At 38.6% G+C, this 18,176-nt stretch overlaps 1 protein-coding gene across 1 annotated transcript in view; it reads left to right on the top strand.

The window, feature by feature from the left end:
* VWDE (von Willebrand factor D and EGF domains) overlaps positions 1–18,176 on the top strand; it is an 83,194-nt gene that overhangs the window by 43,249 nt on the left and 21,769 nt on the right. Inside the window, 5 exon segments of the mRNA XM_043464242.1 lie at positions 2,649–2,899; positions 4,075–4,255; positions 5,498–5,539; positions 10,199–10,295; positions 10,297–10,341. Of these exon segments, the coding sequence (XP_043320177.1) occupies positions 2,649–2,899; positions 4,075–4,255; positions 5,498–5,539; positions 10,199–10,295; positions 10,297–10,341 (616 nt within the window).

The raw sequence follows: 18,176 nt of genomic DNA, 5'->3' as shown, positions 1-18,176 counted from the left end.
ACCCCCCCAAAATAAAGTCTCGCACTGTTTCCACTGTTCCCCATCCATTTTCCATGTCCAGTTCTAACTGTTGCCTCCTGACCTGCATACAGGTTTCTCAAGAGGCACGTCAGATGGTCTGGTATTTCCATCTCTTTCAGAATTTTCTACAGTTTGTGTGATCCACACAGTCAAAGGCTTTGGCATAGTCAATAAAGCAGAAATAGATGCTTCTCTGGAACTCTCTTGCTTTTTTGATGATCCAGTAGATGTTGGCAATTTGATTTCTGGTTCCTCTACCTTTTCTAAAACCAGCTTGAACATCTGGAAGTTCACGGTTCACGTATTGCTAAAGCCTGGCTTGGAGAATTTTGAGCATTATTTACTAGTGTGTGAGGTGAGTGCAATTGTGTGGTAGTTTGATCATTCTTTGGGATTGCCTTTCTTTGGGACTGGAATGAAAACTGACCTTTTCCAGTCCTGTGGCCACTGCTGAGTTTTCCAAATTTGCTGGCATATTGAGTGCAGCACTTTCACAGCATCATCTTTTAGGATTTGAAATAGCTCAACTGGAATTCCATCACTTCCACTAGCTTTGTTCGTAGTGATGCTTACTAAGACCCACTTGACTTCACATTCCAGGATGTCTGGCTGTAGGTGAGTGATCACACCATGGTGATTATCTGGGTTGTGAAGATCTTTATTGTACAGTTCCTCTGTGTATTCTTGCCATCTCTTCTTAATATCTTCTGCTTCTATTAGGTCCTTACTGTTTCTGTCCTTTTTTTGGGCCCATCTTGCATGAAATGTTCCCTTGTTATCTCTAATTATCTTGAAGAGATCTCTAGTCTTTCCCATTCTATTGTTTTCCTCTATTTCTTTGCACTGATCGCTGAGGAAGGCTTTCTTATCTCTCCTTTCTATTCTTTGGAACTCTGTGTTCAAATGGTTTTATCTTTCCTTTTCTCCTTTTCTTTTCACTTTTCTTCTTTTCACAGCTATTTGTAAGGCCTCCTCAGACAGCCATTGTGTTTTTTTGCATTTCTTTTTCTTGGGGATGGTCTTGATCCCTGTCTCCTGTACAACGTCACGAACCTCCATCCATAGTTCATCAGGCACTCTTGTCTATCAGATCTAGTCCCTTAAATCTATTTCTCACCTCCACTGTATACTCATAAGGGATTTGATTTAGGTCATACCTGAATGGTGTAGTGGTTTTCTCCATTTTCTTCAATTTCAGTCTGAATTTGGCAATAAGGAGTTCATGATCTGAGTCACAGTCAGCTCCCGGTCTTGTTTTTGTGGACTGTATAGAGCTTCTCCATCTTTGGCTGGAAGGAATATAATCAGTCTGATTTCAGTGTTGACCATCTGGTGATGTCCATGTGTAGAGTCTTCTCTTGCGTTGTTGGAAGACGGTGTTTGCTATGACTGGTGCATTCTCTTGGCAGAACTCTATTAGCCTTTTCCCTGCTTCATTCTGTACTCCAAGGCCAAATTTGCCTGTTACTCCATCCAGGTGTTTCTTGACTTCCTACTTTTGCATTCCAGTCCCCTGTAATGAAAAGGACATTTCTTTTGGGTGTTAGTTCTAGAAGCCCTTGTAGGTCTTCATAGAACCATTCAACTTCAGCTTTTTCGGCATTACTGGTCGGGGCATAGACTTCGGTTACCGTGATACTGAATGGTTTGCCTTGGAAACAAACAGAGATCATTCTGTCATTTTTGAGATTGCATCCAAGTACTGCATTTCGGACTCTTTTGTTGACCATGATGGCTACTCCATTTCTTCTAAGGGATTCCCACCCACAGTAGTAGATATAATGGTCATCTGAGTCAAATTCACCCATTCCAGTCCATCTTAGTTGGCTGATTCCTAGAATGTCGACATTCACTCTTGCCATCTCCTGTTTGACCACTTCCAATTTTCCTGGATTCATGGACCTAACATTCCAGGTTGCTATGCAATATTGCTCTTTACAGCATTGCACCTTGCCTCTATCACCTCACATCCACAGCTGGGTGTTGTTTTTGCTTTGGCTCCATCCCTTCATTCTTTCTGGAGTTATTTCTCCACTGATCTCCAGTAGCATATTGGGCACCTACTGACCTGGGGCGTTCCTCTTTCAGTATCCTATCTTTTTGCCTTTTCATACTGTTCATGGGGTTCTCAAGGCAAGAATACTGAAGTGGTTTGCCATTCCCTTCTCCAGTGGACCACATTCTGTCAGACCTCTCCACCATGACCCATCCGTCTTGGGTGGCCCCACACGGCATGAGTTAGTTTCACTGAATTAGTAAGTCTGTGGTCCGTGTGATCAGATTGGCTAGTTGTCTGTGATTGTCATTTCAGTCTGTCTGCCAGCATGTCCAAGGTAAGAGAAGCCCAAGTAAGACAGTAGGTGCTGAGAGAGGTCATGAGAAGGCAGACAGACTGAAACCACTATCACAGTCACTCTTCTGGAAAAGCTTGAATTCTTGTACCTGTCAGTTTTACATTTTCTAAGAATGGAATCAAATTTATTTGAAATCTTTTACAGAATTAGTGAAAGTAGGTAACAGAAATTTTAAGAGTTCAGATCTCATCAAAATGGATCACTGGGAGCTCTCTGCATCACACTTTTCCTTTTCTATGCAGGTTCAAAATTTAAATGTTTTCTCTGTTATAGAAAATCAACTCCCATTGATTCAAATTCTGCAAGATAAATTACAGATGTTTCATGGGGAGAACTTTGTGTACCAGTTCACAGCTTTTGACCCAGAAGGCTCTGACATTCATTTTATCTTGGACTCTGGCCCCAGAGGAGCAAATATCTCCTCTGCAGGACTTCTTATGTGGAAAACAAATTTACAAATCCCCCAGCAATTTACCCTGCATGTTAATGATGACTGTAGTGCTGAAACTAGAGTCATGATTGAGGTAGTATTTATAATTGCATAAATTAATAAAGAGTTTTAATAGCTACTTTAAATTTATAATAGAAATTGTTCAACATTTTATGGAAAATTTAACTGCCAAAATGTTAAATATTTTTTGGCAAATTTAAAACCTTAGAGAAAGTCTCAATTATATGGCTCTAAATTATGAATTCCTAGAGCATTTTCGGAGAAGGCACTGGCGACCCACTCCAGTATTCTTGCCTGGAAAATCCCGTGGACGGAGGAGCCTGGTAGGCTGCAGTCCATAGGGTCGCTAAGAGTCAGACACGACTGAACAACTTCATTTTCACTTTTCACTTTCATGCATTGGAGAAGGAAATGGCAACCCCCTCCAGTGTTCCTGCCTGGAGAATCCCAGGGACGGGGGAGCCTCGTGGGCTGCCGTCTATGGGGTCGCACAGAGTCGGACACGACTGCAGCGACTTAGCAGCAGCAGCAGAGCATTTTCTTCTGCACTTAACTGTAAGAATAAAAGTGCATTCTTGTCCACCTTTGCAAAAGATCTATGGTAAGCCTAAGATTGCTAACTATGTCCTTTTCTTTCAAGTGAAGGAATATTGGATGTTGAATTAGAAATCAGGATTATAATCACTCAGCTGTATACCCAAAACTAACATAATATTGTAAATCAACTATATTTCAATGAAAAAGGTTATAAATATGAGATTTGAAATAGCTAGTTGCAAATTGTATTTTCTTTTACTTATTTTTGTGCCCTATAGTCACATGAAACTTGGGATACACTCACACAGAAGTAATGGTATGGACGACAGTTATGTACTATGTCATGTTAACTAAATAATTCAAGTGACTATTTCCTCTCTAGATCTTGTCATAAGTCAGGTGACTGCTTTCCACTTTAAGATTTTTTTTTCAGTTGTTCTGCTTACCTTATAGAAATTGATCATCTTGTGACATTTTAAAAATGTATCCCTAGCATTTATATTTTGGCTATGTTCTTGAGCTTGGGCATAGTTGTCTTATTCAATTATCTTTTAGAATACTATTTTACATTAAATGTATACATATTATTTTGCAAAATGTGTGATCTGGTCCCATTAGCACATACAGATACATGCCTATCATGGTTTCTGCGACATAAACTGAAGATATTTTACAGCAAAATAAAGTCTTTATTTTTTGTTTATTTTGCAGGTGACTGTGACATATTGTGATTGCTTGAATGGGGGGACCATATGTGTGTGTGACAGGAAATTTCTGCCAGGAAGTGGAGCATACCTATGTGTCTGCCTGCCTGGTTTTCATGGAGATCTTTGTGAAAAGAATGTCACTGAAGGCCAGGTGAGCCCCTGTGGTCTTGGCAAATGCGTCAGAGGTTTAGTGCCAGGAGCCAACACATGAGATCCTACCCATGACAAGGTCATGAGGGAGAAAACCTGACAAGCAAGGTGGATCAGGTTTTCGGGGATTTCGAAAAGGCCAGCTCACGAGATCCCTCCCATGACAAGGTCACGAGGAGAAAACCTGACAGGCAAGGCAGATCAGGTTTTCAGGGATTCCGAAAAGCTGCCCCTGGCGCTCACCTTAAAGATGATATCTGTCTTTCTGATGCTTGCTTCAATAGACTACTCCCTAATTTCTGTGACACAGGCAGAAGGCCTTCCCCGATCTCTTCCCAAACAAGAATCAATTTAGAACTTTAATCAATAAGTTTGCCGGGTGGTGGTATTTTATGAGATTATCCAGGGTGAAAGGAGTGTTTTAATTTAAACTCCTTTGCTGGTATTTTAGTTTGTTTGGCAAATGCGTTTATGCCCTTGGTGCTAATATGCATGACTGCTTATAGTACCCTAATCATAAAACAGCATAAAGAACCTGATCATATAAAGGCCTTGATGACATAGAGCCTTTTTGAGGGGTAAAGGAGTCCTATTAGAAAACATAAGAAAAATTATTCTAAAGGTGGTTACTGGGTTGACGTTTGCTTGCTGTGTTTTTGCTTTTAATGTGCTAAGGTTGTGCTGTGGAAACCATTGTTAATATATTTATAGATCTAGAAAAATAAGAGCTTAGCCCTAGTGTGGTAACAATGAAACGGTTGTTAATTATTAGCCAGGAGTGCTAGGCAGAGGCTGCCTCACCAAAGTGCAGAGTCAGTGTGGGGTAAACTTCTTAGATAAACTCAACTGACAACTTCTGCAGAAGGATTAACTTTTGTGTTAACAAGGATATACTTTTACTCTGTACTGTTGCCCTATGAGACTGCTACCTTTCAGTTAAGGTCACCACAGAAACGGAAAATAGGTTTACATTCACCTGACCCGCATAAAATGTTAATGGGCCCCAAGGCCAGGAGATAATGTGCTAAGATTTATTATAGAATTAGAAAGCAGAAAACATCCTGCTCTTCCTAAAAAACAAACTGATGTAATACTAATCCTGTGTAAGCATGAGTAAGCATCTTGTACCTTGGAAATGTTCTGAGTGAGGATATAAGAACTGTTGTCAAAAAGTAAAACACAGACTTGGCCCTATTAAGGCTGGTCTCACGTGTTTTCTCTTGCCGACGCCGTTCATCCTGAGGGTACCCCTGGATCCTGCTGGGGCTGGACCCCAGCAGTTTACAGTTATTCTTGTGATTGTCCACCTGAGCTCAAAGGTAAACTTTGTTTCCTCATGAATGAAATTCGGATGTGAACAAATTAGAAAGTAAAGATCTTTGGCTTTCCATGTAATCTACACATTACTCAAGCAAATGTACGGTCTTAAAAGATTTTAATGCACCCTTTAAAATTCTAGTAGAATTCATCACAAACACATTTGCTATCTGTAGTCCTTTTTAACTGTGCATTGCTTACATATACTCTTAAATTTTTGCTCACTTCCATAGTTTGGCAATATTCTATGCCTATACTGTATTTTGCAGGTTCCTAAACATTTCTATCTATATTTGGCAAGTAGAAACATATTTAAATGTATTACTGTTAAAATATGGTATAGAATAATAAAGAAATTTCCCATGAGAAATATAAAAATTATCTAAGAATTTTATTGATAATTCATTTATTTAAGAAAAATATCATGATGTAAGAGTTGAAATCAAATTGAAATGTTAGAATATCTGTTAACTCATTAATATTCTAAAGTGTCTGATTCCAGAAATTCCAGATAAATACGACTACCTTTAATTTCCCAAGGCTTAAAAAAGAAACTCATACTAATATTTTTAAAATGAAAATGGATATAAATATTAAAAAATATATATGTAAAGGTACAGTTATTGAGCTGGTATCTTCCTTGAAGCTATCTGTTTTTAACATTTTACTAGAACTTCGCAGGACATTTAGGTGTCTTCTAATTTTTTTCAGCATTCTAAAATAACAGTTTTATTATTGGGGTTATTTTGCCATGCCATACACTACTTTTGAAAGAATTCACATGTTGATTTTTTCATGAATTTTACTATAATAGGGGTTACCATCATTAATGATTATGAACATATTCATTCAAATAAGTTGTTAAACATTTCAAAGAGCAACACTTCGCTCAAAAATTGTACTGAAGAAAGACTGACTTTCCTAGCACACTAAAATTTCAGTGGATTTTTATAGCCAATGCTATAACTGGACTGAATAAGTTGTCCTTTAAGCTAAGCAAGCAACTATTCTAATGACTTCTTTAAAAGATCATTGAGTATTTTTTTAACAAAGTACAAATTACTGCTATAATATGGTAATTTTTGCCTTGAAATATTAATGGCCTTAAGTCTTAGTTATAGGGTAAAGCTTATATCCTTGAAGGATCTTGCTTAATGTTAAATAAAATCTAATTAATAACCTTATATGTAAGTACATAGTAAATTTTTAAAACAGTACACTTCTTTCCCTTTTGTATATGACAGCTTTGTGGGAGTTACCAGGACATAAAGAGTAAAATAAATCAATCTTTGATTTGACATATAATGTTTTTCAAAGTAAACACTTTGAATTCTCAATGTATATTTTATTTAGGCAAAAATTGCCAGGAAGATGTTGATGAGTGTGAATCAAGGCCTTGCTTTCCAGGAACAGAGTGCCTCAATACCTTTGGTTCCTATCATTGCCATTCATGTCCAAAAGGATTTTATGGTGATGGAAAAACATGTCATGGTAAAAGTCCCTATCTTCTAGCATGATTTTTTTTTCTGCATTTAATTAATTCAAATCACTCAGTTCCATTCTCTCTTGTACTCATGCATTCACTCACTATCATGCACTAAGCTAGATGCAGAGGATATAGAAATATGTATCTTCTGACCTAATAGGTTTGAGTGTAGTAGCAGGAAATGTAATTACATAGTTCAGTATGATCTGTGTCTTTCAGTAAAAGTGTCTAGAGAGAATAGTAGGAACACTACAGGGAATCATGCCTACCTTGAGGGATAATGAAAAGTTTTTAAAGGAAGTATCACTGCAGCTGAATCTGATGTTTCTGATCAAGAAATAGACATTCTAGGCAGAGGGAACAGCATGAGCAAAGGTACAGAGGCATGTAACGTTACAGCACACCTTGGGCACTGTGAATAATTCAGTGTGCCGGAATAGAGGGTAAAGGGGCCTGCTACAAAAAGCAGGGGTATCTGGTGGGCAGATCACTGACAAACAATGAGAAATATGATAAGGTTTACATCTGAGAAACTCTACTTAAAAGCACTATGGAGGACAGATCAGTTACAGGTAAGGAACTGTGCAAGTGTGAAGATGGGTAGAGAGTTAAGACAATATTACAAACATAGGGCTTCCCAGGTGGCGCTAGTGGTAAAGAACCCGCCTGCCAATGCAGGAGATGTAGGAGACCCAGGTTCGAACCCTGGGTCGGGAAGATCCCCTGGAGGAGGAAATGGCAACCCACTCCAGTGTTCTTGCTTGGAGAATCCCATGGACAGAGGAGCCTGGCAGGCTTCAGTCCATGGGGTCACAAACAGTCGGACATGACTGAAGCAACTTAGCATGCACGCAGGAAAGGCATGAATTCTGACCTAAGACTAGGATGAAAGAGAGATGATAGAAGAAATTTGAGTCTATTTCTGCAGACTCACAGACACAGAAAACAAGCTTGTGGTTACCAAAGGGAAGAGGGACGTGGGGAGGGACAAATTAGCAGTGTGGGATTAACAGATACAAACTACTGTATGTAAAACAGACAAGCGACAAGTATACTGCATGGCCCAAGGAATCATACCCATTGTCTTACAGTAACATAATGGAGTATAATCTGCAAAAATACTGAATCACTATGCCACACACCTGAAACTAACACAATATTGGAAATTAACTATTGTTGTTTTTGTTCAGTTGCCCAGTGTGTCTGACTCTTTGCGACCCCATGGACTGCAGCATGCCAGGCCTCCCTGTCCCTCACCATCTCCCAAAGTTTGCCCAAGTTCATGTCCATTGCAATGGTGATGCCATCCAGCCATCTCATCAAAATTAGCTATACTTCAGTAAAAAAGAAGCAAGTTGATAGTACTAGGTCAATAATTGGGATTAACATGGTGATGGACAGAGTTACAGTGCTTGGTTTAAGTAAATTGAGTGGGCAGAATTGACATTTACATTGCTGTGGATTGAATTATTTCCTCCCAAAATGCATTCACTGAATCTCAAACACCCAGTATGGGTGTATTTGGAGTAAGGAAGTAGTTAAGGGTAAGTGAGGTCATAAAGGAGAAGCCCTGATCCAATAGGATCAGTGTCTTTCTAAGAGGAGACACCAGAGGTCTTCCTCTGCTTCTCTCTCTGCCGGATGAGGACACCAGGAAAATGCAGCTGTCTGGGACCCAGGAAGAAAGCTCTCTCACCAGGAAACAAATGGGCCTGTACCTAGATCTTGGACTTCCCAGGCTCCTAAATGGTTAGAAGATAAACTCCTGTTGTTTAAATCACCCTATGATATTTCGTTATGGGAGCTTGAGCTGACTAAGACACACATAAAATGTAAGGAAGAAGAAACAGTTTCAAAGAGAAAAGATGATGAATTCAATCTGGATACATCGAGGCTGAGGTGACTGGAATATCCATGTGGAGCTCAGGAGGAAGGATAATGTTAAAGATATAACTCTTAGTGTCACTAGCCACAGATGAAATTTTTCAGGGATAACATTTGGAGAAAGAAGACAAAAAATTGGTGGATATCAACCTTTAAAAATTAAAAAAATAAAAGTAAATTATAAAAAGTCAGTGTCCTTGGTATTATTAAGCAAATTATGTTTTTTGATTAAAAACATATATTAATGACATGATGTCACCTTGTACTTCAAATTGGGGTGTGCCTGTCTAGCACTGAAGATAACAGCTCTTCAGATTCGAAGAACACATTACAGGATGGTGAGAGGAATTCCCTACTAGTTCAGCTACCCACATCAATATCTAGTCCCAAATTCTGAGCCTTCTACTCTGTGCACTAAAGTGATAACATCTGTCTTTTCCAAACAGTGGCTCACATTCTCAGTAAGACCTTTATCAAGTGGAATTTAAGAAGAAAGCACATTGAACCAAACCCCATTACACATGAGTGACTAGTAAGTTTTCTATCAGAGGCATTTGTGTATTTTAGGAAGGTGCTTGTTAACACAAACTTGATTTTTTATTGTGGGTTGCTGTTTACTTAGTTTGTGGTAGGCACAAAAATCAATAACTATAAAAGCAAATAAAGTGCAGCTCTTATTCTTGAAGTTTCTAACTAGTGGGGGAAAGAGACACCTAAGTGTGAAGAACAAAGTTCTAGGAAAGAATACAGGTGGTTGACATTGATTGATTGGGTGACTGTAACCAGAGGAACATCTGTTAGCTCCGCTGTCATAACAGAATACCACAGAGTGGGTGACTTAAACAGCAGAAATTTGTTTTCTGACAATTCTGGAAACTGGGAGCTTGAGATGAAGTTGCCAGCAGGGTTGGTTTCTGGCTTCTCTCCTTGGTTTGCAGATGGCTGCCTTCTCACAGTAACCTTACAGGTGCACTCTTCATTTGCCTCCTCCTCTTATAAGGACATCAGTCCTATAGGATTAGTGCCTTACTTTTATGACCTTATTTAACTTTATTCACCTCCTTAAAAGTATCTCCAAACACAGCCACAGGATTAGGACTTCCACCAATGAATTTTGGGGAACACAGTTCAGTCCCTGAGAGAAGCATCTGCTGAAGAGGTGATGTTTAAGCTAGTTCTCTGATCTAATTTGCAAGGAGTTCAATGCACATGACATCTTCATATGTTCTTATTCACAGTGCTTTGGTTTTATAAGCTTAATTCTGATCCGTTTTTGTGTACACATTTATAGTTGAAACATGCATTTAAAATGAGTTTACTGCACATACTGTGGTTCTCACAAGGTCTGACAACAGTGTAACTGAGGAAGAGGATGGTAAAGATGCCGATCAGAGACAGGAATGTTAAACCAACAAATGGGAATGCCTTTATTAAGTAATTATTTCAGTTAAACTCTAATGACAAGTATTAGCTCTCATTTGTTTTCAGAAGATTCCCATATTTACCCCTCAGGAATTTTTATTTTCCAAAAAGTCCATCTAAGATTATATAATGCATTTTACAGATTATGCTTTTTCTTGCTAATCTTTTGAATTCTCTGGTTTATATTCTAGATAAATGAATCATGTTGTATTAGAAACAAATTATATAATTATTTAAGGTGATTTCAGAGAAAGGTAGGGTTGGAAGGGATCATTCCAAACTTATATTCTATAAATTCCTGTTCATCATCTACTCAAACCCTACTCAAATGTGAAACTCACTGTTTCATAAGACCTTTTCTTCTTCACAGTGCTTTCTTTATAACTCTTGTTTTATTCAGTAACACACTATTATTCTTGCATGTTTCTAATTACCTTTTTTTATGCCTTTGCATACTGTGATGTCAGCTGTTTATCTTCCAAGATATCACTGCATCTGTTCATTTTGCAAGGTATTGTTGATTATTGCAATATAGGAAATCTATCCTAATTTTAAAGTTATTCATGCACCCAGTTGCCTTATTTAACGCTCTATTTACACTCTTCTATGGTTTATTCTTGTCTTGATTTTGTCGTTAAAACATAATATTTTTGCAAATGGTGAGTTTGTCTCTATTTACTTTTTTATAGTAACTAAGATTTAGTCTATATTTATGATATACCAACACTAAGCAAATATTTTTAATACATTATTTCATCCTATTCTCATAACAGCTATATATAGTAACTCATTTCCATTTTACAAATGAGTAAACAGAGGCACTGATGGGTTAAGCAATATGTTTACAGAGTTCTTAAATTACAGAGGCAAAACTTGAAATGAGCAATCTAACAGCCCTGTTCCAGCTATCAAATTTATGTTCTGATTGTAGTGGCTGGGACTTCCGGTGCAAAGTGTGCAGGAATGTTTCTTTTTTTTTTTTTTTCCAGTGGGTTTTGTCATACATTGATATGAATCAGCCATGGATTTACATGTATTCCCAATCCCGATCCCCCCTCCCACCTCCCTCTCCACCCGATTCCTCTGGGTCTTCCCAGTGCACCAGGCCGGAGCACTTGTCTCATGCATCCCACCTGGGCTGGTGATCTGTTTCACCATAGGTAGTATACATGCTGTTCTTTTGAAATATCCCACCCTCACCTTCTCCCACAGAGTTCAAAAGTCTGTTCTGTATTTCTGTGTCTCTTTTTCTGTTTTGCATATAGGGTTATCGTTATCACCTTTCTAAATTCCATATATATGTGTTAGTATGCTGTAATGTTCTTTATCTTTCTGGCTTACTTCACTCTGTATAATGGGCTCCAGCTTCATCCATCTCATTAGGACTGGTTCAAATGAATTCTTTTTAATGGCTGAGTAATATTCCATGGTGTATATGTACCACAGCTTCCTTATCCATTCATCTGCTGATGGGCATCTAGGTTGCTTCCATGTCCTGGCTATTATAAACAGTGCTGCGATGAACATTGGGGTGCACGTGTCTCTTTCAGATCTGGTTTCCTCAGTGTGTATGCCCAGAAGTGGGATTGCTGGGTCATATGGCAGTTCTATTTCCAGTTTTTTAAGAAATCTCCACACTGTTTTCCATAGCGGCTGTACTAGTTTGCATTCCCACCAACAGTGTAAGAGGGTTCCCTTTTCTCCACACCCTCTCCAGCATTTATTGCTTGTAGACTTTTGGATAGCAGCCATCCTGACTGGCATGTAATGGTACCTCATTGTGGTTTTGATTTGCATTTCTCTGATAATGAGTGATGTTGAGCATCTTTTCATGTGTTTTGTTAGCCATCTGTATGTCTTCTTTGGAGAAATGTCTGTTTAGTTCTTTGGCCCATTTTTTGATTGGGTCATTTATTTTTCTGGAATTGAGCTGCAGGAGTTGCTTGTATATTTTTGAGATTAATCCTTTGTCTGTTTCTTCATTTGCTATTATTTTCTCCCAATCTGAGGGCTGTCTTTTCACCTTACTTATAGTTTCCTTTGTAGTGCAAAAGCTTTTAAGTTTCATTAGGTCCCATTTGTTTATTTTTGCTTTTATTTCCAATATTCTGGGAGGTGGGTCATAGAGGATCTTGCTGTGATTTATGTCGGAGAGTGTTTTGCCTATGTTCTCCTCTAGGAGTTTTATAGTTTCTGGTCTTACATTTAGATCTTTAATCCATTTTGAGTTTATTTTTGTGTATGGTGTTAGAAAGTGTTCTAGTTTCATTCTTTTACAAGTGGTTGACCAGTTTTCCCAGCACCACTTGTTAAAGAGGTTGTCTTTTTTCCATTGTATATCCTTGCCTCCTTTGTCAAAGATAAGGTGTCCATAGGTTCGTGGATTTATCTCTGGGCTTTCTATTCTGTTCCATTGATCTATATTTCTGTCTTTGTGCCAGTACCATACTGTCTTGATGACTGTGGCTTCGTAGTAGAGTCTGAAGTCAGGCAGGTTGATTCCTCCAGTTCCATTCTTCTTTCTCAAGATTATTTTGGCTATTCGAGGTTTTTTGTATTTCCATACAAATTGTGAAATTCTTTGGTCTAGTTCTGCGAAAAATACCGTTGGTAGCTTGATAGGGATTGCATTGAATCTATAGATTGCTTTGGGTAGAATAGCCATTTTGACAATATTGATTCTTCCAATCCATGAACACGGTATGTTTCTCCATCTGTTTGTGTCCTCTTTGATTTCTTTCATCAGTGTTTTATAGTTTTCTATGTATAGGTCCTTTGTTTCTTTAGGTAGATATACTCCTAAGTATTTTATTCTTTTTGTTGCAATGGTGAATGGTATTGTTTCTTAATTTCTCTTTCTGTTTTTTCATTGTTAGTATATAGGAATGCAAGGGATTTCTGTGTGTTAATTTTATATCCTGCAACTTTACTATATTCATTGATTAGCTCTAGTAATTTTCTGGTAGAGTCTTTAGGGTTTTCTATTAGAGGATCATGTCATCTGCAAACAGTGAGAGTTTTACTTCTTCTTTTCCTATCTGGATTCCTTTTACTTCTTTTTCTGCTCTGATTGCTGTGGCCAAGAACTTCCAACACTATGTTGAATAGTAGTGGTGAGAGTGGGCACCCTTGTCTTGTTCCTGATTTCAGGGGAAATGCCTTCAATTTTTCACCATTGAGGGTGATGCTTGCTGTGGGTTTGTCATATATAGCTTTTATTATGTTGAGGTATGTTCCTTCTATTCCTGCTTTTTGGAGAGTTTTAATCATAAATGAGTGTTGAATTTTGTCAAAGGCTTTCTCTGCATCTATTGAGATAATCATATGGTTTTTATCTTTCAATTTGTTAATGTGGTGTATTACATTGATTTGCGGATATTAAAGAATCCTTGCATTCCTGGGATAAAGCCCACTTGGTCATGGTGTATGATTTTTTTAATATGTTGTTGGATTCTGTTTGCTAGAATTTTGTTAAGGATTTTTGCATCTATGTTCATCAGTGATATTGGCCTGTAGTTTTCTTTTTTTGTGGCATCTTTGTCTGGTTTTGGAATTAGGGTGATGGTGGCCTCATAGAATGAGTTTGGAAGCTTACCTTCTTCTGCAATTTTCTGGAAAGAGTTTGAGGTAAGATAGGTGTTTAGCTCTTCTCTAAATTTTTGGTAGAATTCAGCTGTGAAGCATCTGGTCCTGGGCTTTTGTTTGCTGGAAGATTTTTTGATACAGTTTTCGATTTTCCTTGCTTGTGATGGTCTGGTTAAGAATCTTCTATTTCTTCCTGCTTCAGTTTTGGAAGGTTATACTTTTCTAAGAATTTGTCCATTTCATCCAAGTTGTCCATTTTATTGGCATAGAGCTGCTGGTAGTAGTCTCTTATGATCCTTTGTATTTCAGTGGTGTCTGTTGTGATCTCTCCATTTTCATTTCTAATTTTGTTAATTTGGTTTTTCTCTCTTTGTTTCTTAATGAGTCTTGCTAATGGTTTGTCAATTTTGTTTATTTTTTTCAAAAAAACAGCTTTTAGCTTTGTTGATTTTTGCTATGGTCTCTTTAGTTTCTTTTGCATTTATTTCTGCCCTGATTTTTAAGATTTCTTTCCTTCTGCTAACCCTGGGGTTCTTCATTTCTTCCTTCTCTAATTGCTTTAGGTGTAGAGTTAGGTTATTTATTTGGTTTTTTTCTTGTTTCTTGATGTAAGCCTGTAATGCTATGAACCTTCCCCTTAGCACTGCTTTTACAGTGTCCAATAGGTTTTGGGTTGTTGTGTTTTCATTTTCATTCATTTCTATACATATTTTGATTTCTTTTTTGATTTCTTCTATGATTTGTTGGTTATTCAGAAGCGTGTTATTTAGCCTCCATATATTTGAAGTTTTAACAATTTTTTTCCTGTAATTGAGATCTAATCTTACTGCACTGTGGTCAGAAAAGATGACTGGAATGGTTTCAATTTTTTTGAATTTTCCAAGACCAGATTTATGGCCCAGGATGTGATCTATTCTGGAGAATGTTCCGTGTGCACTTGAGAAAAAGGTGAAGTTGATTGTTTTGGGGTGAAATGTCCTATAGATATCAATTAGGTCTAGCTGGTGCATTGTGTCATTTAAGGTTTGTGTTTCCTTGTTAATTTTCTGTTTAGTTGATCTATCCATAGTTGTGAGTGGGGTATTAAAGTCTCCCGCTATTATTGTGTTACTATTAATTTCCTCTTTCATACTCGTTAGTGTTTGCCATACATATTGCGGTGCTCCTATGTTGGGTGCATATATATTTATAATTGTTATATCTTCTTCTTGGATTGATCCTTTGATCATTATGTAGTGTCCTTCTTTGTCTCTTTTCACATCCTTTATTTGAAAGTCTATTTTATCTGTTATGAGTATTGCAACTCCTGCTTTCTTTTGTTCTCTGTTTGCATGAAATTTTTTTTTCCAGCCATTCACTTTTAGTCTGTATGTGTCTCTTGTTTTGAGGTGGGTCTCTTGTAGACAGCATATATAGGGGTCTTTTTTTTGTATCCATTCAGCCAATCTTTGTCTTTTGGTTGGGGCATTCAACCCATTTACATTTAAGGTAATTATTGATAGGTGTGGTCCCGTAGCCATTTACTTTGTTGTTTTTGGGTTCACGTTTATACAACCTTTCTACATTTCCTGTCTAGAGAAGATCCTTTAGCATTTGTTGAAGAGCTGGTTTGGTGGTGCTAAATTCTCTCAGCTTTTGCTTATCTGTAAAGCTTTTGAAATTCCTTCCTTCCAATATCTTGAATGAGATGCCTTTGCTGATACAGTAAATCCTAGTTGTAGGTTATTCTTCTCTTTTCAATTAATTCAAGTTAGCGTCTGCCATTCCCTTCTGGCCCTGGAGGGTTTCTATTGATAGGTCAGCTGTTATCCTTATGGGAATCCCTTTGTGTGTTATTTGTTGTTTTCCCTTGCTGCTTTTAATATTTGTTCTTTGTGTTTGATCTTTGTTAGTTTGATTAATATGTGTCTTGGGGTGTTTCGCCTTGGGTTTATCCTGTTTGGGACTCTCTGGGTTTCTTGGATTTGGGTGGCTATTTCCTTCCCCATTTTAGGGAAGTTTTCAGCTATTATCTCCTCGAGTATTTTCTCATGGCCTTTCTTTTTGTTTTTTTCTTCTGGAACTCCTATGATTCGAATGTTGGGGCGTTTCACATTGTCCCAGAGGTCCCTGAGGTTGTCCTCATTTCTTTTGATCCTTTTTTCTTTTTCCCTCTCTGCTTCATTTATTTCCACCATTTTATCTTCTACCTCACTTATCCTATCTTCTGCCTCCGTTATTCTACTCTTGGTTCCCTCCAAAGTGTTTTTGACCTCATTCATTGCATTATTCATTTTTAATTGACTCTTTTTTATTTCTTCTAGGTCTTTATTAAACAGTTCTTGAATCTTTTCAATCTTTGTTTCCAGGCTATTTATATGTAACTCCATTTTGTTTTCAAGATTTTGGATCATTTTTATTATCATTATTCTAAATTCTTTTTCAGGTAGATTCCCTATCTCCTCCTCTTTTGTTTGACTTGGTGGGCATTTTTCATGTTCCTTTCCCTGTTGGGTATTTCTTTGCCTTTTCATCTTGTTTAGATTGCTGTATCTGGAGTGGGCTTTCTGTATTCTGGAGGTCTGTGGTTCCTTTTTATTGTGGAGGATTAACCCAGTGGGTGGGGTTAGACGATTGGCTTGTCAAGATTTCCTGGTTAGGGGAGCTTGCGTCAGTGTTCTGGTGCGTGGAACTTGATTTCTTCTCTCTGGAGAGCAATGGAGTGCCCAGTAATGAGTTTTGAGATGGGTCTATGTGTTAGGTGTGTCCTTGGGCAGCCTGTATGCTGATGTTCAGGGCTATGTTCCTGTGTTGCTGGAGAATTTGCGTGGTATGTCTTGCTCTAAAACTTATTGGCTCTTGGGTGATGGTTGGTTTCAGTGTAGGTATGGAGGCTTTTGGACGGTCACTTATTACTTAAAGTTCCATGTAGTCAGGAGTTTTCTGGTGTTCTCAGGTTTTGGGCTTAAGTCTCCTGCCTCTGGATTTCAGTTTTATTCTTCCTGTAGTCTCAGGACTTCTCCAACTATACAGCCCTCATAATAAAACTTCTAGGTTAATGGCTAAAAGATTCTCCCCCGTTAGGGACACCCAGAGAGGTTCACAGATTTACATGAAGAAGAGGAGAGGGAGGAGGGAGATAGAGATGAACAGGAGGAGAAAAAGGGGGACTCAAGAGGAGAGAGACAGATCTACGCAGCTGTCTGTTCCCAGAGTGTTCTCCATAGCCCAGTCACCTACAAGGATTCACAGAATTGGATTGGGGAGAGAAGGGGAAAGGAGGAAATAGAGGTGTTCTGAGGTAGAAAACAGAGAGTCAAGATTGGGAGAGAATAATCTTCGGTTTAAAAATAGGGCTTCTCTTCTTTTTTTTTTTTGTAAGGTTATAGTGTATTGAAAATGAAAATTAAGGAGTAGTAGAGGAGTACTAGAGGACTTGAAAAGAAATAAGAGAAAAAGAAAAATAGAAAATAGAAGAGAAAAAGGAAAGAAAAAAAAGAAAGAAAAAGAAAAAAAGAAAAAAAAATTTTTTTTCCCACCAATTAAAAAATCGTAAAAGTCTGTGGAAATGAAAGTTAAGGAGTAATGGGGGAGTAATAGGGGATTTTAAAGGAAAATAAAAGAGAAGAAAGAAAAAAGAAAAAAAAACAAATAAAAAAAGAGAAAAAAGTAAAATTATATCTAGGAGTTTCTCTGGAGCTGTTGCGGTCAGTGTGGGTTCGGCTCAGTTTCAGATAGCTCCTCGTTCCAGCTTACGCTTCTCGATATCTACAGGCCCCTCCGGTGTAGTCAGCGTTTCCTAGGGGGATTTTAATCTGTTGCACCAGTCCCTTCTGAAGCGGTTCCCTTTGTTTATTTGGCTTCTGTTTGCCGGTCTCTTCAGAGCCTCATTTCCGCCCTGACACAGGCGGGCGGAGGTGGACTCTTATTCAGGTAGCTAGTTCCGTCGCTCTGCGGGGCAGGGAGGGGCTTGCGCTGCCGGGCGGGGCTGGCGCTGTGGGGACAGGCTTGGGCCGCGGGGATGGGCTGGGGCTGCTGGGAGGGGCTGACGCTGCTTTCTCCGTCTGCGCTGTTCAGGCTCCCGGCTGTTCTATATGGAGCGCGCTCCGCGCTGCGCTAGGTTCCAGCCCTCGGGTGTTCCACAAAAGCGCGGAAGGAAAAGCTGCGCCTGCTCTCTGTGCCTTCCCCGTCAGAGCGGTCCAGGCAGCCAGGGGCTTGGTGGGCGCACTCTACCCAGGTGTGGCGCGCCCCCTCCCTTCCGCGGACCCAGTCTCAGTTTCCGC

Source organism: Cervus canadensis, chromosome 3 (genome assembly GCF_019320065.1).
Source record: "Cervus canadensis isolate Bull #8, Minnesota chromosome 3, ASM1932006v1, whole genome shotgun sequence".
Classification (NCBI taxonomy): domain Eukaryota; kingdom Metazoa; phylum Chordata; class Mammalia; order Artiodactyla; family Cervidae; genus Cervus; species Cervus canadensis.
The sequence above is the reverse complement of the archived record's forward strand: the minus strand, read 5'-3'. Positions and strand labels throughout refer to the sequence as shown.